This window comes from Acipenser ruthenus, chromosome 2 (genome assembly GCF_902713425.1).
Source record: "Acipenser ruthenus chromosome 2, fAciRut3.2 maternal haplotype, whole genome shotgun sequence".
Lineage (NCBI taxonomy): Eukaryota > Metazoa > Chordata > Actinopteri > Acipenseriformes > Acipenseridae > Acipenser > Acipenser ruthenus.
In genome coordinates this window covers 13381963-13409090 of record NC_081190.1, presented here as the reverse complement: position 1 = coordinate 13409090, position 27128 = coordinate 13381963, and the positions used below count along the sequence as shown (strand labels likewise).

Sequence of the window (27128 nt, the reverse complement as noted above, 5' to 3'; positions counted from 1 at the left end):
TCTACATCTCCACACTGCAAACCACTTGCCACAGATGCATATCATTGCAAATGGTTAAACATATAGGAAAAGTTCACCGTGTTTAACACCTGGAAAACTTCAAAAATCGAAACTGTTAACATGCCCGATTTCTGCAGATGAATTTTTCAAGCCATGTATTTTAAAGGGTTTTCTATTTCTACCACCCTGCAACATAGCTTTATTTAAACATGTCTCCAACCAGAGGATGACAAAAGCTTGTTTTTTAAAGATGGATAAAAAAGGCAAGCAAATTAATTATATTTTAAAAATGAACTTTTTTATATTTAGTAAACACATAATGTATTAAACATAATTTGAAAGGATTATGAGGGCAACCAAATAAATTACATTTCAAAATGAACTATGGTATGTAAAATTATTCTCTGCATATCTTTACATTTTAAATTGATCTTTAACAATAATAAAACAAATGCTATCATTTCTGGTAATTCGTATTAGACTCATTAAGTGTGAAAACCTAAACTCACATTTGAACATATTTACTGTGGAGACCAAAAGTATTACCAGAAATACTTAAAAAAAAAAAATTTAAAAAAAAAACGCAGACATTTTGACTAAAAGTGAAATTCCCACTTGTGGTTGCAGCTGCACACGATAAACAACAATAACAGCTTGCCTCTTCCTCTTACTGAACATTTGTATAGCTAAATGACACACATGGCTACATTGATTAAATTTCCATTATGTATTACTGTACCTATTACAAGTAAGACCAAAATAAAATTGCATATAGTGCATTTATAGCATGTGGGTTTTCTCATCACAGTATTTCACCTATTTTTAAAATTGCGGGCCTGACCTTGCTTCGCTTGTGTGCCTGACACAGCCATGAGTGAGCAGGAAACCACCCTCACCACGATTAGACACTTTTAATAACATTTAGGAAACACACTGGAACAGGCAGGTCAGTTATGGTAGAATTTGATTTTGCACACACTTAAAGAGTCACTTCAATGACTTTTTACATATATATTTTTTTTTATCCTACTTCCCCTTACCTTTTTGTGATATTTGCAATCGCTCTGAATAGTTCAGAGGGTCATTGCTCAAATACAGTGCTCCCTCATTATAAGGCAGCCCTTCATACCGTGGAGCAGGTTATAGGGAGGTATGGCCTAGAGAAGCTGGAAGCTTTAATCAGTTCATACATCAGGAAATGGTTGGGAGTTCCACGCTGCCTCAGCAGAGTGGGACTTTATGGTAAAGGAATACTGCAGCTACCAGTCTCTGCTCTAACCGAGGAGTTTAAGTGTGCCAAGGTCAGACTGGAAATGACATTAGTAGAGTCACGCGATAAATGCGTAAGGGAGGCAGCACCTGTGTTGAAAACTGGAAGAAAGTGGGCGGCAAAGTCACTTCAATGACTTTTTACATATATATTTTTTTTTATCCTACTTCCCCTTACCTTTTTGTGATATTTGCAATCGCTCTGAATAGTTCAGAGGGTCATTGCTCAAATACAGTGCTCCCTCATTATAAGGCAGCCCTTCATACCGTGGAGCAGGTTATAGGGAGGTATGGCCATAGCTCCCTTTGCCTGACAATGCCATTATACTAGCAATAGTGTTCTCATTAGAAGGCACAATATAAATTGCACAATATAAATTGCATTATTACCCCTTTCTGAACCTGCTTTGTTGGAGCCTCTGCCATGTTTACTGCAGGTTTTTTTTCTTCGAATTTTACCTAGATGTGCACATGTAATTAGTGATATCATAACACTGTTATCACAAGCCTGGAGTTAAATGGCCAAGAGCTTGTGAGAAAACTGCATGGGACACAGTAAACACAGATCTCTGCGTTGCATTGGAAAGATTAAGTGGAACAGTTGAAAAGAAGCTGGATAAATTTGGGGACATCATCTACGCATATGGAAGTGAGAGGTTTGGAGTTGAAAAAAGGAAGGAAAAAGTACAAACTATTCCTGGAAAGTCTAGACGGCAGCAGGAGATTGAACGCTTAGTTAGAGAAAGGAGACAGCTGAGGAACCAATGGAGAAGAGCAGAACAAAGTCAGAAGGAGGGACTCAATCTCTTACAAAGGGTCATAAAAGATAAGTTTGCAACATTGCGCAGAGCTGAGCGCCTACGGAAACGCTAGAAAAAGAAGGAGCGTGCGAGAGCTAACTTTTATAAAGACCCATTCAAATTTGTAGTTATTCACCAGTGAGAAGAATGGCACACTAAAAGCATCTAAGGTTGAGCTGGAGAGATATTTGGAGGAAACACATACAGATTCAAAAAGGCAGGAGCCTATGTCAATTCCGTCAGACATCCCACCTATCAATCCACCAGAATACCAAATGGAGGACTGTGCACCTAAGTGGAAAGAAATAGAGCAAACTGTGAAAAAAGCAAGGGCTTCCATCTCCAGGGCCTATGGAGTTCCGTACAGAGTGTACAAGAGTGCTTCAGGAGTTCTATGAATTCTGTGGAAATTGATGAAAGTGGCATGGGAAAAACAGGTTGTACCAAGAGCATAGCGCCGAGCAGGTGGAGTCTTTATACCTAAAGAAAAAGATTCTACAAGCATCAGTCAGTTTCGTCCCATTTCCCTATTAAACGTAGAAGGCAAGATTTTCTTCAGCATTATTGCTCAGAGATTGTCAGCTTACCTATTAAAGAACTGCTTCATTGACACTTCAATACAAAAAGCGGGCATTCCAGGTTTCCCAGGTTGCTTAGAACACATCAATGTGATCTGGCAACAAATTCAATCAGCTAAAAAGGAGAGGAAGGAGCTCCATGTGACATTCCTGGATTTGGCTAATGCATATGGTTCAGTGCCACATGAACTACTTTGGGCAGCATTTGATTTTTTCAGTGTACCGATGACAATAACAAATTTAGTGAAATCCTATTTTGGAGATTTGCAATTCAGTTTTTCAACTTCAGAATTCAGCACTACATGGCAATGCCTAGAGGTTGGAATAATGGCAGGATGCACCATTTCTCCACTGGCTTTTACCATGGCAATGGAAGTAATCATTAGGGCATCAAAATGGGTAGTAGGAGGAGAGCGCTTGGCTTCTGGAATGCGACTACCACTAATTCGAGCATACATGGATGACATGACAACCATGACTACAACAGTAGCCTGCACTAATCGATTATTGGGCAAATTAACCAATAACATTGAATGGGCACGAATGCAATTCAAGCCCACTAAATCAAGGAGCATCTCTATAATTAAAGGCAAAGTAGTAGATACAGTGCCTTGCGAAAGTATTCGGCCCCCTTGAACTTTGCGACCTTTTGCCACATTTCAGGCTTCAAACATAAAGATATGAAACTGTAATTTTTTGTGAAGAATCAACAACAAGTGGGACACAATCATGAAGTGGAACGAAATTTATTGGATATTTCAAACTTTTTTAACAAATAAAAAACTGAAAAATTGGGCGTGCAAAATTATTCAGCCCCTTTACTTTCAGTGCAGCAAACTCTCTCCAGAAGTTCAGTGAGGATCTCTGAATGATCCAATGTTGACCTAAATGACTAATGATGATAAATAGAATCCACCTGTGTGTAATCAAGTCTCCGTATAAATGCACCTGCACTGTGATAGTCTCAGAGGTCCGTTTAAAGCGCAGAGAGCATCATGAAGAACAAGGAACACACCAGGCAGGTCCGAGATACTGTTGTGGAGAAGTTTAAAGCCGGATTTGGATACAAAAAGATTTCCCAAGCTTTAAACATCCCAAGGAGCACTGTGCAAGCGATAATATTGAAATGGAAGGAGTATCAGACCACTGCAAATCTACCAAGACCTGGCCGTCCCTCTAAACTTTCAGCTCATACAAGGAGAAGACTGATCAGAGATGCAGCCAAGAGGCCCATGATCACTCTGGATGAACTGCAGAGATCTACAGCTGAGGTGGGAGACTCTGTCCATAGGACAACAATCAGTCATATACTGCACAAATCTGGCCTTTATGGAAGAGTGGCAAGAAGAAAGCCATTTCTTAAAGATATCCATAAAAAGTGTCGTTTACAGTTTGCCACAAGCCACCTGGGAGACACACCAAACATGTGGAAGAAGGTGCTCTGGTCAGATGAAACCAAAATCGAACTTTTTGGCAACAATGCAAAACGTTATGTTTGGCGTAAAAGCAACACAGCTCATCACCCTGAACACACCATCCCCACTGTCAAACATGGTGGTGGCAGCATCATGGTTTGGGCCTGCTTTTCTTCAGCAGGGACAGGGAAGATGGTTAAAATTGATGGGAAGATGGATGGAGCCAAATACAGGACCATTCTGGAAGAAAACCTGATGGAGTCTGCAAAAGACCTGAGACTGGGACAGAGATTTGTCTTCCAACAAGACAATGATCCAAAACATAAAGCAAAATCTACAATGGAATGGTTCACAAATAAACATATCCAGGTGTTAGAATGGCCAAGTCAAAGTCCAGACCTGAATCCAATCGAGAATCTGTGGAAAGAACTGAAAACTGCTGTTCACAAATGCTCTCCATCCAACCTCACTGAGCTCGAGCTGTTTTGCAAGGAGGAATGGGCAAAAATTTCAGTCTCTCGATGTGCAAAACTGATAGAGACATACCCCAAGCGACTTACAGCTGTAATCGCAGCAAAAGGTGGCACTACAAAGTATTAACTTAAGGGGGCTGAATAATTTTGCACGCCCAATTTTTCAGTTTTTTATTTGTTAAAAAAGTTTGAAATATCCAATAAATTTCGTTCCACTTCATGATTGTGTCCCACTTGTTGTTGATTCTTCACAAAAAATTACAGTTTCATATCTTTATGTTTGAAGCCTGAAATGTGGCAAAAGGTCGCAAAGTTCAAGGGGGCCGAATACTTTCGCAAGGCACTGTAAAACATTCTTCATTAATGGTGAGGCAATACCAACAGTGTCTGAGAAGCCAGTGAAGAGTCTTGGGAGATGGTATGACGGGGATCTAAAGGACACAGTTTGTGTGGGAGAAGTTAGACAACAAGCAGTGGAAGGGTTGAAGAGCATAGACAGCTGCGCTCTACCAGGTAAACTAAAACTCTGGTGCTTTCAGTTTGGTCTACTGCCGAGGTTGCTGTGGCCACTGACTGTGTACGAGGTTTCTTTGACAACAGTAGAGAAGCTGGAAGCTTTAATCAGTTCATACATCAGGAAATGGTTGGGAGTTCCACGCTGCCTCAGCAGAGTGGGACTTTATGGTAAAGGAATACTGCAGCTACCAGTCTCTGCTCTAACCGAGGAGTTTAAGTGTGCCAAGGTCAGACTGGAAATGACATTAGTAGAGTCACGCGATAAATGCGTAAGGGAGGCAGCACCTGTGTTGAAAACTGGAAGAAAGTGGGCGGCAAAGAAAGCTGTGGAAGATGCAAAGGCTGCCCTTCGAATTGGTGATATCATGGGGCAAGTTCAGCATGGAAGAGGGGGTCTTGGTTTTAGTTCAGCTCCTCCTACATGGCACAAGGCAGCCCCAGCTCAAAGGAGGAAGCTGGTAGTCAACGAGGTGCAAAAGCAGGAGTAGAGGATGAGGTGTATAAAGGCCATTTCCCAGGCCAAGCAGGGAGAATGGATGAGATGGGAGAGTGTGGAACAACGCAAGATTGGCTGGCAAGACCTATGGTCAATGGAACAGAGCAGGATCAGTTTCCTCATCAGGTCAACATATGATGTTCTCCCATCACCACAGAACCTAAACCTCTGGGTAGGAGAGGATCCCTCATGTCCTTTGTGTTCATCACCTGCAACATTAAGGCACATTTTGACAGGATGTAAGGTGGCTCTTAGCCAAGGACGGTTTACTTGGCGCCATGACCAGGTGCTGCGATGTTTGGCCTTAGCATTGGAAGACAAGCGTAACATGACCAATAAGTTGTCACCTGTTCCATCAAAACATTACACACAAAAGACAACATTCCTCCGCCCAGGAGAGCAACCACCAAGAAAAGGTGTTAAAACCAATCCTCGCCCAGGACAACTGGAAGCTGCTAGAGACTGGAAAATGCTGGCAGATGTTGGTCAACGGCTTATTTTTCCACCTGAGATTGCCACCACTAACCTTCAACCAGATATTGTCTTGTGGTCTGGATCAGCACGCCTTGTTCACCTGGTAGAGTTAACAGTGCCATGGGAGGATGCTGTAGATGAGGCGTATGAGAGGAAGAGACTGCGGTATGCTCAACTAGCCACTGAAGCGGAACAGCGAAGATGGAGAGTTCGGGTTTACCCAGTGGAAGTGGGTTGTCGAGGATTTGTGGCACACTCTACAACCCGGTTTCTCAGAGGCGTCGGATTCAGTGGCCAAGAGTTGCGTCGCACAGTGAAGAACTTATCTGAAGCAGCAGAGAGGAGCAGCAACTGGCTGTGGTTGAGACAGAAAGATTCTGGATGGGGATCTCAAGCACAATAGAAAGAAAGAAACGCTGATGTACAGGTAAGTAAGCTGGGCTGAGTTGAGTGGGGGACGGAGGGGGGTGATGCTGGGACGCCAGAATCACCGTTGAGCCCTCTTGAGGTGTCGTGGGCTAGTCGACGAAACACTGAGGATGGAAGGTGCCCACTTGAAAACCCCAGAGATGTACCCTACTTAGCTCAATCCAGACGGCTGTCATGCTGATGCGCTGGGGAGGCCGCACTGTGGTTGATCCCCGGAGCCAGCATCACAGCCGTTGTGTGTGCTGATGCGCCAGGGAGGCAAAATAAGCTGATCCCTGGAGCCAGCATTACACTTCAGCCATTAACACCAGACAGAAGGATATCTACATCATCATATGGAAGGAAACGTAAATGGATGGAGACACATATGGATCACATTAGTTTACTGTAAAGCTACGTCTTAGTTGGTGCTTATCTTGGCGAGAGCCGAGTTCAAATCAGCATGAAGTTTTAACATCTACTCTCGTGTAATGGAAATCATGTGAATACAATTTAATATACTGCCCAGTCCACATTGTGCTTGTTAGATCAGATATGACAACACATTAGTGAAAATGATTTGATGCTACTTGCTCTTTAAAAATGATTTGGAAACAAATTAATTTTCTCATATATTTCACAATGGTGGGTTCACAAAAACATACACACCTAGTTAAAAGCGGATTCCATTCATTCAAATGAATTACTTGAATTTGTCTTGAGACAACTCGGATGCTAAATTAAAAAGAAAAGAACCCTGGTTTATGAATCTGTTGATAAGTAATGTAATCATTTAAATTTCTGGAGGTTAGCCTCGGGGATGTAGTTATCCTAACTATAATGTATTAGGAGTCATTATGCAGTTATGCAGAATATGTTAAAACCAAGTCTCGCCCAGGACAACTGGAAGCTACTAGAGACTGGAAAATGCTGGCAGATGTTGGTCAGCGGCTTATTTTTCCACCTGAGATTGCCACCACTAACCTTCGACCAGATATTGTCTTGTGGTCTGGATCACACACACAAGAGCCAATCATTACTTATCCTATTTAAACCATTCTGCTTTCATTCAAGTGATTCTGCATGTTACATTAACACATTTTTTTTAATATCTGCCTCTTACATCATGAATTAAACAAAAGTAGTATATAAAAAGTAGCAGATCTTGACTGCAAAATATGTATATATATATATATATATATATATACTGTATATAGATTTTTTTTTAAATTAAACATCAAAGTTAATGAAACAAAAGCTTATTTAAGAAAATGCGATATGAAAATGTTTTATAAAAATACCAAATAAATAATGCGATCGCACACATTTATTCATGACGCTTCAATGTGTTTAATAATTTTACAGTGGTAAAAGACAAAGGGGTATTCCCCTGGCTTCAAATTTGAGAAGGAAACACAGATGTTCTGTAACGGTAATACAGTAAAGACTAAGAAAGCTTTTATGAATAGTGATTACATGGGGGATTCATGAGGCAACAAAGGGTATTTGCTATTTTAATGTACAGGACAGAGACAAAAAGATTTGAGGCTGCTGTTTAGTTTTTTCAAGTACAGTAAGCACTTTCTGTTCCGCAACAATACACAAGTAAAGATGTTGCAACTTTACATGAAGCTTTGTCCGCCCATCAGTACTCAGATTTTATCAACCTTAATTTCAAAGGTTAGCAATAAAGTATGCCACACTGTAGGAGTTATTTCATTAAATTAAAATCAGTCATACAAAAAAAGCATCACCAATCAAAAGACTAAACACTGTTTTCCACAGGTACCATTTTACTATTTATTACATACTACTAAAATACGAATCAAAACTGAATTCATGCAGGTGTTGCATTCTCAGTAGAAAATGCAGTATACAGTATTTAACAGCATGTACCCCATTGTGTTACACACTGCTACCAGTGTGTGCTTTTTATTTTTGTAGTTTAATTTATAACTAGAAATGGGAGTTTTTGTGAATGAAAACAACAAATCCCAGGTAGCATTATCTAAGGGCTATGTCATAAAGAGTGAGGTTGAAAACAATGTGGCTGTGAAAAGGTTAATTTCTACTGGACACCACCTGTAAACCTGAACTTTAGAGAGAAAGATACAATACAGCCGGTAAAGACGCTATCTGAAAGTGAGTGGTCGGTATCATTAATATGGTCAGAAGTTTTTAAAAGTGTCTCTATGTAGATCAAACTTCAAAAGTCACATGACCTCAGTAGGGAAAGCATATTATTATTAGGTCAGAGGTAAATGTCATGGTCATGAACACATTTAACATGCAGATTATATATAACCCTGCAAATATGAAGTCACTATCTCGAATGGGTTCTGAGAGACAAGGCTGTGACATTGTAGCAGCAGCAGCTTTGCAAAAAAAACTGACTGGCATATGTTTTAGTCAGACAGGTAGACAAACATGCCCCAAGATTATGATAGACTAAAAACATTTCAGCACAATTGGAAAAGTGGTGCTCTAGCGAAATTCAAAACTGGAAAATGACATAAAGAAACACAGTTGTCAGACAGGCAAAACAGCCTCCATATTCCTGGAGATTATAATTAATTATGTAACTTTTTTTTGAGACAAATGGTCACCTGGCAGGGGTTTATAGGCAAGGGCTTGCTGATGAAAAATACTTTTCTTTATTTATCCACCATTGCTGATGTTAAGCTGAGACAGTTAGATTGCAACAGCGGAAAAGAGACCAGACCGCACTGGAAGTATGGAATATATTGGGATACATTGTACACCCACAATGGAAGAGAATCAGATGGAATCAGAAGTGTAATTAAGGTCTCTAACTAGGAAATATGGAATGTTTGAATTGATTATTAGAAAAGTGTTGAATGTGGCCAGGTGGGAATTGAATTATTTATTATCAATGACCCCCTGGCCACATCATCTATAAAGAACAGTGAAATGCTTGTTTGGGGTGGTGTGGTTCAGTGAAGATGATTGCCATGCCTGAACCGAGCGAGCCAAGAGAGAGAGAGAGAGCGAGAGAGAGAGTGCACCAGGATAGCCGAGGCTTGGGTGCTGTTTTGTGTAAAGGATGTGTTTTGTTTTGTTTGGTTTTATTTGTTTAAACCTTTTGTTTGTTCCTGTGTTTTGGAAATAATGAAAGTGTGCAAAGAAGCACTAAACTGCAGTTCTGAGTCTCGGTTGACTCTTTCAAGGGCTCAGATCAGCCACGGACCTTTGTTTACAATAGATGATGCACTTTATTTAAACAGCTGAAATCTATTTTTGCCATGTCGCACTCTTCCCAAAGAGTCTTGTAATGCTTTATGCAATCTAATGAGAAAGCTTCACTAGTACTATATAGTACTTTAGACAAAGGCTGAAATGGTAATACCGATAGTTAAACTTTGTTTGCTTGTCAAGGCAAATATCTTGAGAGAAAATATTAATTTTCATGTGCACTTTTACACAGAATCAAGACTGCTAATGAGTCCTTATAAAATGATCTTCAATAAAATGGCAGTACAATATGCAATGGTTATGTACAAAGAGTCAATGGTAACAATTTCAAGGTACAATTTCAATTTTGGATCAGTATTTGGTGATATTGCCTAGGTATGTCCTAGGTAGGTATATTGCCTAGGTAGGTATGTAAGGAGGCTGTGTGGTCCAGAGGTTAAAGAAAAGGGGCTTGTAACCAGCAGGTCCCTGGTTCAAATCCCACCTCAGCCACTGACTCATTGTGTGACCCTGAGCAAGTCACTTAACCTCCTTGTGCTCCGTCTTTCGGGTGAGATGTAGTTGTAAGTGACTCTGCAGCTGATGCATAGTTCACACACCCTAGTCTCTGTAAGTCACCTTGGATAAAGGCATCTACTAAAAAAAAAAATAAATAAATAAATAATATGTCTGCTATATACTGGATAACTGATGTCTTAGGATGAATACAATTTTCCTGTGTATTAACATACAGTATAGTGAGGTCATTTGAATAAAAAAAGGGCTGAGCCAGTGTTGCTAATTGCATCCCACTAGTTCTGCTTCTGAGCATATATAAATATGAGGAGTCATTATGTCTTTCCATCACAGCTAGAAGCTAAAATCACTTAACCTGAAAAACTCTGCTGAACCACTGCCAAGATGACAATCAAGATGAGGCTTTTCCTGTTAGCATTGTCTGCCTGCTACATTTCTGCTGTGTATGGTAAGACTCATTCTAGTCCCTTTGTATGCATTTTATAATTTTGTATGAAATGATACATATTTAATCTAAATAATAGAAAAGGCTGAATGAACAATTACAAAAAAAATGTATTTTTTTTAGTATACTTTTGCATATACCACTTATATGCCTCTGTTATATACCTCTTAATTATTTCTAACAAGTTTTGTATCCATGGTGTTTATTTTAATTATCCAAACAGCAGAAATACGAAGGATCTAGCGACTCATCACTTGCCTGGGGAATAAGTTTCTCAATGTTTACTTTGGGCGTTCGTCAGAGCAAAGTGAATTCCTCTTATAAACATTGCAGTGTATCCAGATCATGCTCTACTGCAACAAAGTTTGTTTTCTGTTCCCAAAATACACCATTCTTTTCAAAGCACCAGCAATGTTGCACGAGGGATCTGGATGCACTGAACTGATTATAATGGAAGTTCCAGAATGAAAAAGTTGAAAGAATTATATTCTTCAGCTGATTTATGATCCATGATGTTTGAATATTAAAACAATTGTGATTAGGTTGAAAAACATATTGCTGTGATGCTGAAAACATGGGATACAGCAGAGATAAAATAATGTGTTACTTGTAAACACTGCAGGATGTTCTGTAAGTGACAAATCAGTGCCAGGCTTTATTCAAATTAAAAACAAGCACAGTTGCTAATGTATTTATTTTAATACTTTCAAGCAGCTGGGTTGCCATTCTCCAATGACCCGAAATGCAGATGCATAACACAAACATCTGCTAAAATCAACCCAAAGACCTTCGATCGCATTGAGATGATTCCCAGAGGAGCGCGCTGTGGCAAGGTGGAGATAATGTGAGTAGACAATGCACTTTAAACTTTCCACTTTCTATTACTGAAGCCTGCAGTGTAATACAGCGTGACCTGAAGGCAGAACGTTTGTGGGAAACCAAGAAGGTGATAAATGGTGTAGGCAGAGGTTAGTTTAATAATTAACATTTCTTATTGTACATGAGCACAGACAGTGACTTTATCTTGTTTCTGTACGAGCGTGGGTGGCTGCTACAAGAGTGTTAATATTACTGGGGCTGGTAGATTTGGGTGTCTGCCTGCTGAACCCTAAATACTGTACTGCACTTTGTTTAAATAGACATTCCCTTTGCACTAGACCATGACCACTTTGAAGTGGCATACCATACTTTCTTTTTAGAAAGGGAAACCACGCATTTGTTTTTCATAGTTCCTTTTTTTAGTGTGCATAGCTATAAAGTACCATCTGCTGGTACTGATAGTTAATTTTGTGATAGAAAATACACCTGATTTCAATTAATAGCATCCTTCAGCATATATATATATATATATATATATATAACACATGATGAAAAATAAATAAAAAATGTATTTTTTTCCCCCAATGATTAGAGTCACCTTGAAAAACAAACACATTGTCTGTGTGAACCCTGAAGCAAAATGGATCCAACATGTTATTAAGGGCCTTATACAGAGGTAGGTGTGCCTTAACATACCAATATTCGTGAGAATTCCTTATCTGTGAAATAAAAGTTTTATTTTATTCAAATAAAATAAAAGCCCTGTAGTTAAAACTAAAACTGCAATAGCTGCTTCAGAATGCGGGTGCATTCTTTAAACTGAACTGTTTTTCTGCAGTAATATGACCAGTCATACAAAGGGTGTTCAACGGGGTCAATAATTGTGTGTCTATTTTGTGCAGAAGAAACACCAACGAGCAACTGGAGCAGCACTGAAGCAAATACAAAAGCATGAAGAGACATCATTTTGTTCCCTGATACTGCAGAACAATCTACTTCTTTTAATGATCCTCTATTACAGACAGGACCATTCAAATATTACTATGTAATAATTATATGAAAAATGGATTTTAATATTTGTTTCATGTGGGCATTATATGTGAACAAATTTAATTTAAAAAAAAAAGTTGTATTGGTTTTTGAGACCATTTAAATGACTGCTTTGTAAGAACAAAAAAAACTGAGTAAGAAATCTTATAAATACTGTAAATGACTGACCATAATGTACACACTTTTTTTAAAGTAAATTGCTTTTGCACCAATCCCTATTTTGTCATTTTTTTATTGAATAAACCAAACAAATGTTTAAATAAATGTTAGTATTTGTTGACTGTAAAAGTGCTATCTTTTTTTATTTATTCCTAGTACAAGTCTCTTTTTATCACTGTGTCAATATGGCATTGCCACCTGTTGTGTGGATTTTTCCATAAATTTTTCAAGCCAAAATTTAGTTATCGAAACAACCACAAAGACTATTTGCAAATCATTGGGCTCTTAGCAATGCAGTTAAAACAATGTGGCAGAGAAAAGGCTCATTTGTACAGGAAAGAGCTGGACCACATGTAGTCACTGGCATACTAAAAGACTTGAGTTACACCACCCAAAGCTAATACCAGACACCAGGAAAAATAGCAAAATACTGTTTTTATTTTATATATATATATATATATATACAGTCCCTTGCAAAAGTATTCAGACCCCTGACCAATTCTCTCATATTACTGAATTACAAATGGTACATTGAAATTTCGTTCTGTTTGATATTTTATTTTAAAACACTGAAACTCAAAATCAATTATTTGTTTATTTAGCAGACTTACAATTATTGTAAGGTGACATTGGTTTTATGTTGAGAAATATTTTTAAGAAAAATAAAAAACTGAAATATCTTGCATGCATAAGTATTCAACCCCCACACATTAATATTTGGTAGAGCCACCTTTTGCTGCAATAACAGCTTTAAGTCTTTTGGGGTAAGTATGTACCACCTTTGCACACAGTGTTGGAGTGATTTTGGCCCATTCTTCTTGGCAGATTTGCTCCAGGTTGTTCAGGTTGGTTGGACAACGCTTGTGGGCCGCAATTTTCAAATAGTGCCACAAATTCTCAATGGGATTGAGATCAGGACTTTGACTGGGCCACTGTAGGACATTCACCTTTTTGTTCTTGAGCCACTCCAATGTTGCTTTCGCCTTGTGCTTGGGATCATTGTCCTGCTGAAAGGTGAATTTCCTCCCAAGCTTCAGTTTTTTAGCGGACTGAAGCAGGTTCTCTTGCAGTATTTCCCTGTATTTTGCTCCATCCATTCTTCCTTCAATTTTAACAAGATGCCCAGTCCCTGCTGATGACAGCATCCCCACAGCATGATGCTGCCACCACCATACTTCACTGTAGGGATGGTGTGTCTTGAGGCATGGGCAGTGTTAGGTTTGTGCCACACATAGCGCTTTGAGTTTTGGCCAAAAAGCTCTATCTTGGTCTCATCTGACCACAAAACCTTTTCCCACATCGCAGCTGGGTCACTGTCATGCTTTCTGGCAAACTCCAGACGTGCTTTCAGATGGTACATTTTGAGTAACAACTTCTTTCTTGCCACCCTCCCATACAGGCCAGTGTTATGCACAGCTCTTGATATGGTTGACTGGTGCACCATTACTCCACTCCCAGCCACTGAACTCTGTAGCTCCTCCAAAATGGTTGTTGGCCTCTCTGTGACTTCTCTCACAAGTCTCCTTCTTGTTTGAGTGCTGAGTTTTGAAGGACGGCCTTTTCTTGGCAGTGCCTGGGTGGTGTGATGCAGCTTCCACTTCCTGATTATTGATCCAACTGTGCTCACTGGGATATCCAAACACTTGGATATTATTTTGTACCCTTTCCCTAATCTATGCATTTGTATTACTTTATCTCTAACTTCTGTAGAATGCTCTTTGGTCTTCATTTTCCTTCAGATTCACAGCCTGACCAATGATCCTTCAACAGTGGGGTTTTTATCCAGAAAATATGACAGTAACTTTAATGGTTCACAGGTGGAGGCCAATGGTAAGGTAACTGTGTCCTCGTTAGGGCAATTTTTTTCATCGGTGTAAACTGGGAGCTTCCACAGCACAGGAGTTGAATACTTATGCAAGCAAGATATTTCAGTTTTTTATTTTTCTTAAAAATATTTCCCAACATAAAACCAATGTCACCTTACAATAATTGATTTTGAGTTTCAATGTTTTAAAATAAAATATCAAACAGAACGAAAGTTCAATGTACCATTTGTAATTCAGTAATATGAGAGAATTGGTCAGGGGTCTGAATACTTTTGCAAGGCACTGTATATATATATATATATATATATATATATATATATATATATATATATATATATATATATATATATATATACAGTGCTGTGAAAAAGTATTTGCCCCGTCTGATTTTCTGCATTTTTGCTTATTTTTGACCCTGAATGTTATCAGATCTTCAACAAAAACCTAATATTAGATAAAAGGGACCCTGAGTGAACAAATAACACAAAAATTTGATACATATTTCATTTATTTATTAAAGAAAGTAATGCAACACCCAATGCCCCTGTGTGAAAAAGTAATTGCCCCCTTAGACTCAATAACTGGTTACGCCACCTTTAGCAGCATTAACTCACAGTGCTGTGGAGGAATTTTGGCCCACTCCTCCATGCAGAACTGCTTCAACTCAGTGACATTTGTGGGTTTTCGACCATGAACTGCTTGCTTCAGGTCCTGCCACAACATCTCAATGAGGTTTAGTTCTGGACTTTGAATAGGCCATTCCAAAACTTTAGATTTCTTGTTCTTCAACCATTCTGATGTAGACTTGCGTGTGTGTTTCGGATCATTGTCTTGCTGCATGACCCAGCTGCGCTTCAGCTTCAGCTCACAGATGGATGGCCTGACATTCCCCTGTAAAATTCTGATACAGAGCAGAATTCATGGTTCCTTCAATGATGGCAAGGCGTCCAGGTCCTGATGCAGCAAAGCATCCCCAAACCATGACACTACCACCACCATGCTTGACCGTTGGTATGAGGTTCTTACTGTAGAATGCAGTGTTTGGTTTTCGCCAGACATAACGGGGCCCATGTCGGCCAAAAAGTTCCACTTTTGACTCATCTGTCCATAGAACATTGTTCCAGAACTCTTGAGGATCATCCAGGTGCTTTTTGGCAAACTTGAGACAAGCATTCATGTTCTTCTTAGTGAGCAATGGTTTCCGCCTTGCTACTCTGCCATGAATCCTATTTTTGCCCAGTGTCTTTCTGATGGTGGAGTCGTGAACACTGACTTTAGCCGAGGCGAGAGAGGCCTGCAGATCCATGGATGCTGTTCTAGGGTTCTTTGTAACTTCCTGGACGATTTTATGCCTAGAGATTTTGGCAGGACGGCCACTCCTGGGAAGATTCACTATATTCACTATATTCGCAATAACTTTTTCACACCTGAAGATTGCATGTTTGATAACCTTGCACACCAAACAAATGAAAGAAGCACCAAACTTTGGTGTCATTTTTTCTCTCAGACTCCCTCTATATATTACTAAAACCTACCAAAAAATCTGACCAAATACAATGTGAAAAATGTAGAAAATCACACAGGGGGCAAATACTTTTTCACGGCACTGTGTGTATATATTTATATTCTCTACAGTATATTATATTATATTATACATTGTCACCTCCAAAAATATTTGCACCCTTGATAAAGATGAGCAAAAAAGACTGTATAAAATAAATAATACCAGTACTGAGCTATACTGTAATTTTCCAACATGTGGAATATATTTGACTGTATTAATGATTCAATGGAATCAACCAAAATTACACATTTCTCAAATTATAAATTTATTTCCAAAAAAAAATTAAGTGTCAATTATTGGCACCCTTGTTTTCAGTACATTGTGCACTCTCCCCTTGCAAGGATAACAGCACAGTCTTTTTCTATAATGTTTAATGAGACTGGAGAACACATTGAGAGGGATCTTAGACCATTCCTCCATACAGAATCTTTCCAGATTCTTGATATCCTTCGGTCTGCGCTTATGGACTGCCCTCTTCAATTGAAACCACAGGTTTTCAATGGGGTTCAAGTCCAGAGACTGAGTGGCCATTGCAAAATGTTGATTTAACCATTTCTTTGTGGATTTTGATGTGTGCTTGGGGTCATTGTCTTGCTGGAAGATCCACTTGCAGCCAAGATTCAGCCTCCTGGCAGAGGTAACCAGGTTTTTGGCTAAAATGTCCTGGTACTGGGTAGAGTTCATGATGCCGTTGACCTTAACAAGGGCCCCAGGACCAGTGGAAGCAAAACAGCCCCATAACATCAAAGATCCACCACCATATTTTACAGTAGTGTGACAGGTTGACCAAGGTAAGGAGACTCAGAGTCAGGATATGCAGGGAAAATAAAAGACTTTTAATTAAACAAAATACACAAAACAAAAGGCACAATGGCCAACCAAAAAGACAAACACAAAAACAGGCTTTTAACAAACTATACCAAAAAGAACCACTCACTTTCTCACACAGGTCTTCTCAATCTCACCAACACTCACCAACTAACATACCCAACCACTCCCTTTTATACAGGTGCCTGGGCTAATTGGGCAATTCGCACCTCATTAGCCCAGGCACATTCCACACATTCCTCACACAAATTCACTGAACCACACCCCAAACTCACTCTAAACAATACAAAAAACACAAAACCACCACAAAATAGGCTGCACCCCATCACACACCTCCCCTCCTTGTGCGCAGCACAACATGGCCTAAATGGCCACCTCCCCCCTTAAAGTCCCAAAATCGTCTATTCTGGTGCTGGGGAGAGGGCAGAGGCTTCCCCTGGCCCACAAGCAGTCCGGTGGCCCCAAGCAAAGATAGTCCGGCAGCCCCGGGCCATAACAGTGGACCCTCGGGAGGCGACGGTGGCAGCGGACCCTTGGGAGGGGAGCCCCTGGCCATGAAGACGGCAGCGGGAGCTCCACTTCTCCCTCGTATTTTGTAACTGGTGATTCCCCAGGCAATGCGGAGCACCAGGCAACCCTAGGCAAAGCAGGACCCTAGGCAAAGCAGGACCCTCGGCGACCCCAGGTGAAGCAGAACCTTCGGCGACCCCAGGCGAAGCAGGACCCTCGGTGACCCTAGGAGAAACAAAAGCGGAGCAACAGGCAACCCCAGGCGATGTGGAGCAGCAGGCAACCCCAGGCGATGCAGAGCAGCAGGCAACCCCAGGCGATCCAGACGCGGTATCCCTGAGCGGAATGGCTGTGGCATCCTTGGGCAGTGCGAGGCAGGCATCCTTGGGCGGTGCGAGGCAGGCATCCTTGGGCGTGGCCAACAGTGTAGGAACCTCCGGCCAGGGTGGCAACGACCAGAGTTCCTCTTCCCTGTCGGCAACAGGAGGTAGAGCCCGCTCCAGCTCCTCTGGTGGCGGAGACGGGAACAGCAGCTCGTCTCCCTCTGGTGGCGGAGGCGGGAACAGCAGCTCGTCTCCCTCTGGTGGCGCTGCCGGCTCCTCCGACAGCGGGGGTAGGGCTGGTGGCGCTGCCGGCTCCTCCGACAGCGGGGGTAGGGCTGGTGGCGGGCGTCTCGGCTCCCTTCAGCAGCTCAGGCTGTGGAGCCTGAGCTTCACGCCCTCGTCCCTACCAAAAAAAAATAGGGGTTTGGGCCTTCAGCTTCTCCCCTCCGGACACAGAACGCACTGGCTCCTCCCCTCCGGACACAGGACACACTGGCTCCTCCCTTCCGGACACGGGACACACTGGCTCCTCCCCTCCAGACACGGGATGTACTGGCTCCTCCCCTCCAGACACAAGACACACTGGCTCCTCCCCTCCGGACACAGGACACACTGGTTCCTCCCCTCCAGACACAGGACCCCTTGCAGCGGCAGCTCCTCCTCCTCATACTGGGTGGGGCAGATGGCCACTGTGTGCCCATATGCCCACTGTGTGCCCATATGCCCCACAGCCGGGACACAACTCTATTTTCGTCTCATCTGATCATAGCACCCGGTTCCAATCGAAGTGCCAATGCCGTTTAGCAAACTCCAGGCACTTACGTTTGTTGGTTGCTCTCAATAAAGGCTTTTTTTTCTGGCAACCCTTCCAAATAGCCTATTGGCATGGAGGTGGTGTCTAATTGTAGATTTGGAGACTTGGTGACGCCAAGATGCAACCAAGTTCTGCAATTCTCCAACTGTGGCCCTTGGATTTCCCTTTGCCTCCCGAACCATATGCCTCACTGTGCGTGGGGGCAAGATATACTTGTTCCAGTGGTTTTGAACTTCTTTTAATTATTGCCCTAATAGTGGTAAGTGGTATATATTAGGTTTTTAGCTATTGTTTTGTACCCATTGTCTGATTTATGAAGGTCAACAACCATTTGTCTCTTTTCATTTGTGAGTTCTTTGCCTTTCCCCTGGTGATGGATGACAAATGGATTTCATATGTGTTACCTCATTTTTATACCCCAGTGAAACAGGAAGCCATGGAAGGCCACAATACAGTTCCTTAAGACTGAGATGAACTTAAAGAAGTAGAATGTTAATGCAGATTTAATTTTGTTTGATTTTATTTATAAGAATCGTTAGGGGTGCCAATAATTCTGACACCTATCTTTTTGATAAAATGCATGATTACTTGTTGATAAAAAAAACTCTCTCTGAGCAATTGTATTAGAATAAAATAATATGGTTTTCCTATATATTTGAGCATAAAATATAGCCCAATACCTGTGTTGTTTATTTTATACAGCCATATATATATATATATATATATATATATATATATATATATATATATATATATATATATATATATATATATATATAGGGCAGCTGGCTCTTTGAGCTAATATATATATATATATATATATATATATATATATATATATATATATATATATATGAAATGCTAGTCGGTATCCTCATGTAGATGACAATGAAGTTCACAGCTTCGTGAATGATGTGTGGATAATATTTAAATGGCAAAGGAAAGTCACAAAAACAGTTTTCATTTGAACAAGAACATGGGCCTTAATGGTTTAAATATCTAGTATCATCTGTTTCAAAATGGTATTTTTCATCTCCTTATGATATACTGCCTAGTTCCTCAGTTAATATCTATATTTAAACATGAACCAAGAATGCCCAGCAACACCTGAGTTTGTATTTTCAAAATGGCTATTTATTGCCTATAGGCAAAAACAAAAAGTCAGGTGCAAGGGAACAAGCATTTATAATTCAGCCCTATACTCACAAGTGATGTAGTACCCAACCTCCATCTGCAAACATTACATATTAATCTAAGGAAAAACAGAACATAGCACATCTTAAAAAGGCAGGACTGCTTTAATGCAGTTACTGGCCTGGTGGGTTTGTTTAAACCAAAACCAGTTGTACAGCACATACAATATATTGCATTAAACTCATCTTACTGTAGTAAAGCATCATGGATTTTAACCAACTTGACAATAATAGTAACCGAGAAAAGAGCTGGTGAATATCTAGTAGGAAAGGCCCTATTAGTATGGACGGTCAACAGTTACTATTACTGACATAATTAGTTCATTTTTAACATGAGACTGATCCAGAGACATCACACATACCCCGATCATGCTACACCAAAAAAAACAAAAAAAACCATCACAACTATGGTTCTGTTTTTGTGTAAGCATCACATACAGTAAATACCCACTTATATTATTTTGTTCTATAATTAACAGTGGCATTTCTACATATTAATCAACAAAAGTGGTGATCTCACTTTAGGTTCTGTTGCCAATGTTGGAAATGCCCGAATTGATTCAAATTGGACATTAATAGAAATATATAGGGTTGACTCTTTATGGTCTTAAAATAACCTCATCCTGTATAGTCATTACTGTTAATAATCGGCCAAATTGTTAGCAGCTGTTGTACTTCCTTGAAAAAGAAAACCCCTTTAGCTGTAACAGGAACACACTGTTATTTTATCACTTTGTACACTGGTACTGTCTCTGTTGTTTGACTTCAGCATTGGTAACACAAAACGATATCATCACAGTCTCGCAAATTAATTTGGGGAGCACCATACAAACCAAGCATATTTTAGCCCAAGCAACAGGAAGCAAATGATCAAAAAAAACAAAACTAGACCCAAAAGGAAGAGATCCAAAGCATGTTTGTCCTCGGCATCTATCACCAGGATTACTGAACTTGAATTCACCAACAAAACTCTTAGAGGATTACAAAAAAAAAATGCTACTAGAAATTCTTGACAGTGGAGAATTGTTCTGCATGTAACAACATTTCCTGGTCTTGTGTGAAGACTCACATCACTTCTAAAGTCATGCTACAAATTATTTCTGCCCCCCATACAGGGTATACCGAGAATACCTTGTATCCTTCCTATAATCTTCTTTACATGTACCAGATTTCAAACCTTTGCTGACTGTTTCATACTTCTGATATAATCAGTGAACTGATTCAGTATTGTAAACCACAGTAATGCCACTTTAGACCCCACTTGCTCACTTCCACACACACACACACACACACATTCTCAACACATGAAATGTCAAACTGCAGTTTATAATTTTCATTTTTGTCCAAAAACAAGGAACATTAAAGTGGAAAAAAGTAGGATGTGTACTGTATTAAAGAAACATACATCTTTGCAAGTTTTTTTTTTAAAGTAAATACCAGTATTTAAATAAAAACTGTAACTATAGATGTAAAACAGATTCATGGGTAATTCAGTAACTGCACTGTTACATCTTAAAAAGCATACATTCAAACAAGTATGTCTTACCTCATATAAGTTTCCCAGAGTACTCCCGGAGTACTCCCCCCCCCCCCACCCCCCCCGACTAATTGTTATTGCCATTTTTAATCTGCACAAATAAATCTGATTCTGCTACATACAAACTATGAGATTTAACTTCCAATTCAACTGTATACATACATATAATAGAGTAATACAATTTTAAGTCATGGATTTTCTTAGTAGAAATTAGTAGGCCAAACTTCACGTGAAAATGTGTTAAAAAAAAAAATAGTTGTATCGGAACTTTTTGGTAAAAATGGGTAAAAACTTCTTCCACATGCATCTGGACAAATACGACATATCACAACAAATCAAATGTATTTGTAAAAAAACTAAAGGTTTTTGAATTTTGGAAAACCATTGCTATTCACAAATATCACCATTCCGGGCCAGCAGCCCAATAATGTATTTGGCTTTGAAAGTGATGACATGAGAGACCTGCATTTACTGTTACTCCACAACTTCATAACGCATGAATATTAACTAAAAAAAAAAAAGAGGGGGGGGGGGGATACAAATTAAGATAATGAGGCACATTAAGCATAACAAATCATGTTAGAATGCACAATACACAGTAGAGACTGTAAATTGGCTGAAAAAGGAGGTAAAAGGGAGATCTGGTTTTGGAGCACACTGTCATATCTGACTTTTAACATTTGTTTTCCAATTTTCATGTTCTCTAAAACGAAACAAAAAAAATAATGTGTGTGTTTTAGGTTACATACATTTCCACAGATCTATTAGATCTATTGTACTGAATGTTTAAATAGATGCCTGCAGAAGGGTGCTGGGAGTTGCATTTGTTTTTGATTCTCTGCATGCTTTTGGCAGTGCTGCTGCTGCTTAAGTAGTAGAAAAAACTAGGCACATTGTTATAAAATGATAGTCTACAAGAACCACAAATAAAAACCTTTCTATAGTTTACAATCCAAGTGACAGGTCCTGCTGTATAGTATGGTGTATGAAATATGAGGATGGGTCATTACAGTCGATATCCACTAGTGTTGCTATGTTAATGATCATAGGCAAAATTATTAGATCAGTTACCAAGGTTAGCAGTTTTGCTAATCCTCCCCTGCCATGATTTTTGTTTAGTACAACATGTTGCCTATATTTAACTTTATAGTGTGCTTTACAGCTTGTGTTGTCGTTACATTTCAAATTATGACAGTCCTAGATTAAGATTTAAAAAAAAAAAAGTTTTTGGTTATATTATTTTTTAGCAATTATAATATTTACAATGAATTTTAAAAGAGAACGTAATGTGTTACATGTTTGTGGGAAATAGGTGGCCATTTGCAACAAAGAATATCCAAACAAACACACATTCACACTACAGTACCTCTTTTCATGAACTTTGAAAAAGCAGTTATGTGCTGTACCTCCCTCCTTCCAAATCAACTGTTTCTAATCTTTGAATAGTTATATAAAGACAGAGAAAAAAAAGAAAAAATCAATAAATGGCCTTCTCTGTGGTTCATATACAATCATTACAAGAGAAGTTCAAATTTAATTTTATACAAACATATCTCACAAAATACCGGGAGTGAAGTATGGACAAAACATATTGCTCACAAAGTATTCAATTCAAAAGAAACAAAAATGCCATGGCAGGAAAATACTGCAGCAATTACAAACAGCAGCGATGCATAAACGGTAATGTCCACTGAATAAAAAGTACAGTATATCTGGTTTAATATTTTTTTATACATATTTTTGTGCTTCGGGCAAGTTATGGCTTGATTAATGTGACCATTATGACAAATTATAATATATATATATATTAGACAGTTTAAAACAAAGTGGCCTGAAATGTTGAAGCCATTTTAACAGTGGAATATAACCAGCACCTGGTACTAAAGTTATACAATTAATTAAAAAGGGTAGTTTTCAGTTTATTACTATTATTTTAAAAACTATTTTACAAAAATATCTCCGGGGATATTTAAATATTTTAATGCAGTCCTTTATTTTAAAGTTCCCTTTTATAAATAAATCTGAATGAAGAATTTGAAAATTTCACATTTTAGGTCATTTTTGTTTGTCTGGGAGAAGGGGGGGGGGGGGTTAATATATATATAAATAAATAAATAAAAGAAATGCAGAGTAAGCAGCGTTTGTTTGTGTGTAGGGCTGGGAAAATACTAAAATCCTCTGCAGAGAATGTGTCTTTTCCAGTTGCAAAGCATATGTATTGGTGGAGTTTCAGTTTTCCTCAGTGGTCATTTCTCCCGACTTTTTTTTCTTTAAAGCTGCGTGCATCAAACGATTATGATAAAATAACACTGTTGTAATCCCAGCCCTTTTTGGTATAAAGCTTAGAAGAAGAAACAAATAAATTATGTTCAAACCATAAAAAGGAACAGCCTAGGAAAGGATCAGTATGTGAGCCATACTTCACTCCTACATACTTTTTTTTTTACAATTGTACAGGTCCTTAGGAAGAGGCCCTAGTCCTCATGGGAGGGGCTCTACTACCTTCGGACAGGCAAGTGGACCCCGTTAATAAGGGACGGGGTAGGGGGGTGGAGCTCAAGTTGAGTCAGCAGGGAGAAGTGGTCGGAGGGGATGTGGGGGTGTGGGCAGCCGGTGATGCTGTTTTCAATCAGCCACTGAGGATCCAGAGGTCCCAGGACCCCTAACACATTCATGTGAGTCTTGGAATAGAAAATGTAGTCAATAACACCCTGAAAAAACAAAAGAAAAACACACACACACACACCAGAGGAAGAATGTTAGTTCTTAAAAATAAAAATCATCAAGTTGTATCTCAATTAAACTTTGTCTGATGTTTCAGGGTTTTTATTTATGCTAACTTGTAATACTTTGTTTTATATATGCTTCACATGGTTCATTTCAGTATTGAAGCATTTTCTGATTTACTTTAATGGGCTATAAAGATGTAATAAATGCTCTTTTTGTTTTAGATTTTTTAAGCCCTGGATATTGATTACAGTGGATAACAGTAACTGAAATAACTAGCTTCTATACATTTAAAACAGCCATTCACCTTAAGCAGCAAGAAAAGCTTTTTGAGTTTTTTTTGTGAATAAAACCAAAGCTTTACCCGAGGCATAATGTAAAGGAAATGGCATCTCTCACAGGAATGCTCAATGTCTGTAATAAGTACTTTGAATTTGTGACACCGATCAAGAAGATTGCCGAGCAGACTGCAGAGATTCACATTTAGGAGAGCTGGTTTTTGACAGTGCCATACTGTTTACAGAGATGACCTTTAAATGCAAGTGTGAAAAAAATATATAGTAATTCCTGCGTTGCAAGCAAAAAACTGTGGGTTACTGTTTACACCACATGTAATCTAATGTGCTTTTCCTCCAAATGGTAAAACAGCACTGTCCTATTCAGGTCAAGCAAGCTGTACTGTAATCAAACTGTGACTTGCCTTAAAGTCGTAGGTGTAATTGGTGTAAGGCATTATGTTGTTATCATAGGCGCTCTTCAGGTGAAAGCTGTGAGTGATTCTGCTGTCAGAGTTTCCGTTTTTCCCATTGCAACTGAAGTTCATGAGACATTCATTGTATCGCAGTTCCTTAAAGTCCTTGTGATTTTCTTCTACTCCTCCATTGCTTAAATATTCAACAACACCTAAACAGCAAAGTAAAAAATATCTTGGTAACAAAACGCTGTCACTCTTTTTACATCTGAATACACTTTTGATGATCTACCATGCTTTACTAAAAAGTAAAGATGGTCAAATTGTGACAGAACATTTAGTCAATGTAGGTCATGGTTATTAAACCCAACATTATTAAAAAAATTTGAAGTATTTAATTTGTATTTCTCAAAAGGGCCAAGTTATGGATGTTACTTTAGTGATGTCAGGAGTTCAGGAACTACAGGCATTTTGAAGTACCACTAACAAAGTGATCCTCATAAGAGTCTTTTCATACCTGAATCTGGCAGCGAGTTCAGATCCGCACACAGCACGATTGGGATGGAGCTGGGATCAGAAGCTGGAGAGCCTGGCTTGCCAGAGCTGGAGGCCTTCTCAACAATGTTCTTCAATTCAGAGGTAAACATCATAGTCTGGATCAGCTTCACATCGGAGTACTCAGGGTCCCAGTGCATGTGTGCGTTGGCCACTAAAAGTAGTTGTTTCTCAATACTATGAAGCGGCTTCATACCTTAAACCAGGAATTAAAAGAAAAAAAAAAAAAAAAAAAAAAAACTTTGATCATTTTTATATAGTGACCTACATATTACTGCAGTGGCTAAGCTTTTCATAAAGCAGGAATTATATTTGATTGGAATCTATATACAGATTACCTTATAAAACATATTTTCTATGTAAATCTGTTCTACAAAAACTCACAAAAACAAAAAAATAAGGTATTTAAGGGACTGGTTAGCTAAGTTGTTTATGTGGCTATTTATAGTAAGAACAACTTCTAAAAAGTCAGATAAATGAATCCTGTTTTAAATACCATTATACACAGCTGTAACAATTACTATATTCACACAATTATTGTTTTGAGATTCAGCTTTTATTAGGGAGCTCCCCTAAATGCTGTGTGGGTGCGTGCATTCACTGCTGAGTGACAGGTGGGTGATCGAGACAGAAGTTGAAGTTGATACGCCCCGCAGGCAAACAGGATTTATTTACATATCAACACACTGAACAGCTCACGTCACACTACCAGCAATGGTAACTCTTGCTACCGGCAGTTTCGACTTGCTTACTCACTCTTCGGTACTACACCTGGTAATCACACACAGCAACCAGGCTCTCCCAGAAGAGTCAGGTACTTCATTCATTAATTACAATAAATACACACTATTTACAATTTACATTTACATAAAAAACCCTCTTCAAGCACAGGGCTCCTGCCCTGCCACAGTGCTGTATTTATTAGTGTTGTGTAATTTACACAGTAGCAAAATACATAGGTTTACGAAACAAACACATTGATGATGAAGAGCTTGATCATGGCAGATAAACAGTTAGGCCGGATATGCCACACGTCAGATTTCTGTGAAGCTTCTCTGGAGCTGTTCTCAACATATCTTATATTTTCATGTGAACAAACCCCGCAATGGAAACATTTACATACAATATTGGGAGAATTTGTGTGACCTTTATTAATGATTTCCTATGTATTTTCACCAGCGGGCCTGGGTTAAGTATGCAGACTATAGGGAAAAAACCTCAAGCATTCCACCACCTCTTCATGTTTATTTTCCATTTCTGGGTAACTACAAATATCAAGCTTGTGCCATGCATGGAAACTATGCGTGAATGGTGATGGCATAATAACATTGTTGTACCTCCTACAAAGATATCATTGTTGACCTCTAACAATACTGCTACGCCAATGTTGTCTTTCGTCATTACTCGATTCAACATAACTTCTGAGCCTTCAGAGTTTGCCATGGCCACCTGGTTGAATTCCACTGTGTTCTTCTGCACCAACGTAAATCTGAAACATAAAAAATGTATGGGATAAGAATAGGAAGGACAGGATAGGAAGTTCATAGTTTCTTGTAAATAAAAAATAAAACAAACTAAGAACAGGATAACAATAAAAAAAAAGTTACCAATGTTACATCAGTGGAGTGAATACAGGAAGCATAGGAAGTGGGTTTTTTTTTTAAACAAAATGGATAAATTATACAGGGGCATCAACTATTCTATTTGCATTACTGTACTTCATCTCCACTAATCACGTAAGACCTGATTTTACAAAGCCTTACGCGTCCTTGCGCAAAGCTTTAATTTGACGTCATCTCTTGTATTAACACCAGGTAACGCACTCAGACACATCCAGTTAGCATTAACAAAGGGGTCTATTCACCTGCCTAACTTGGATTCTTTATCGAGCCCTCAGAATGCAACTTAAACAAGGGAAACAGCGACATC

At 39.2% G+C, this 27128-nt stretch overlaps 2 protein-coding genes across 6 annotated transcripts in view; one reads left to right on the top strand and one right to left on the bottom strand.

Annotated features, from left to right (window-relative positions):
* Nucleotides 1-10470: 10470 nt before the first annotated feature.
* LOC117403838 (alveolar macrophage chemotactic factor-like) lies at nt 10471-12684 on the top strand. Of its 2 annotated transcripts, none has more exons than XM_034006284.3 (4): nt 10471-10606; nt 11318-11447; nt 12015-12098; nt 12325-12684. In XM_034006284.3, exons 1-4 carry the CDS (start codon nt 10543-10545, stop codon nt 12356-12358), a joined length of 312 nt encoding a protein of 103 aa, XP_033862175.1. In that variant the 5' UTR covers nt 10471-10542; the 3' UTR covers nt 12359-12684. The 2 variants fall into 2 exon arrangements, with proteins under 2 accessions (XP_033862175.1, XP_033862174.1); XM_034006283.3 differs by having other exon boundaries at nt 11315-11447.
* An 8587-nt stretch (nt 12685-21271) lies between these two features.
* Nucleotides 21272-27128, bottom strand: part of LOC117404095 (CCR4-NOT transcription complex subunit 6-like) — a 17019-nt gene continuing 11162 nt past the window's right edge. For all 4 annotated transcript variants that reach the window (XM_058989765.1, XM_058989756.1, XM_058989763.1 and 1 more), the window contains 4 exons: nt 26537-26688; nt 25162-25395; nt 24654-24856; nt 21272-23937 (listed from right to left, as the gene is read on the bottom strand). In XM_058989765.1, coding sequence (XP_058845748.1) covers nt 23725-23937; nt 24654-24856; nt 25162-25395; nt 26537-26688 — 802 coding nt within the window. In that variant the 3' untranslated portion in view covers nt 21272-23724. The remainder of the gene's footprint in view (nt 23938-24653; nt 24857-25161; nt 25396-26536; nt 26689-27128) is intronic.

What these genes read in the sequence shown, in the direction of transcription:
- LOC117403838 (XM_034006283.3), top strand. Translation starts at nt 10,543, where the DNA reads ATGACAATCAAGATGAGGCTTTTCCTGTTAGCATTGTCTGCCTGCTAC. An exon ending in CTACATTTCTGCTGTGTATG is followed by an intron (nt 10,607 to 11,314) that starts GTAAGACTCATT and finishes AATACTTTCAAG; the next exon opens with CAGCTGGGTTGCCATTCTCC. An exon ending in ATTAAGGGCCTTATACAGAG is followed by an intron (nt 12,099 to 12,324) that starts GTAGGTGTGCCT and finishes TATTTTGTGCAG; the next exon opens with AAGAAACACCAACGAGCAAC.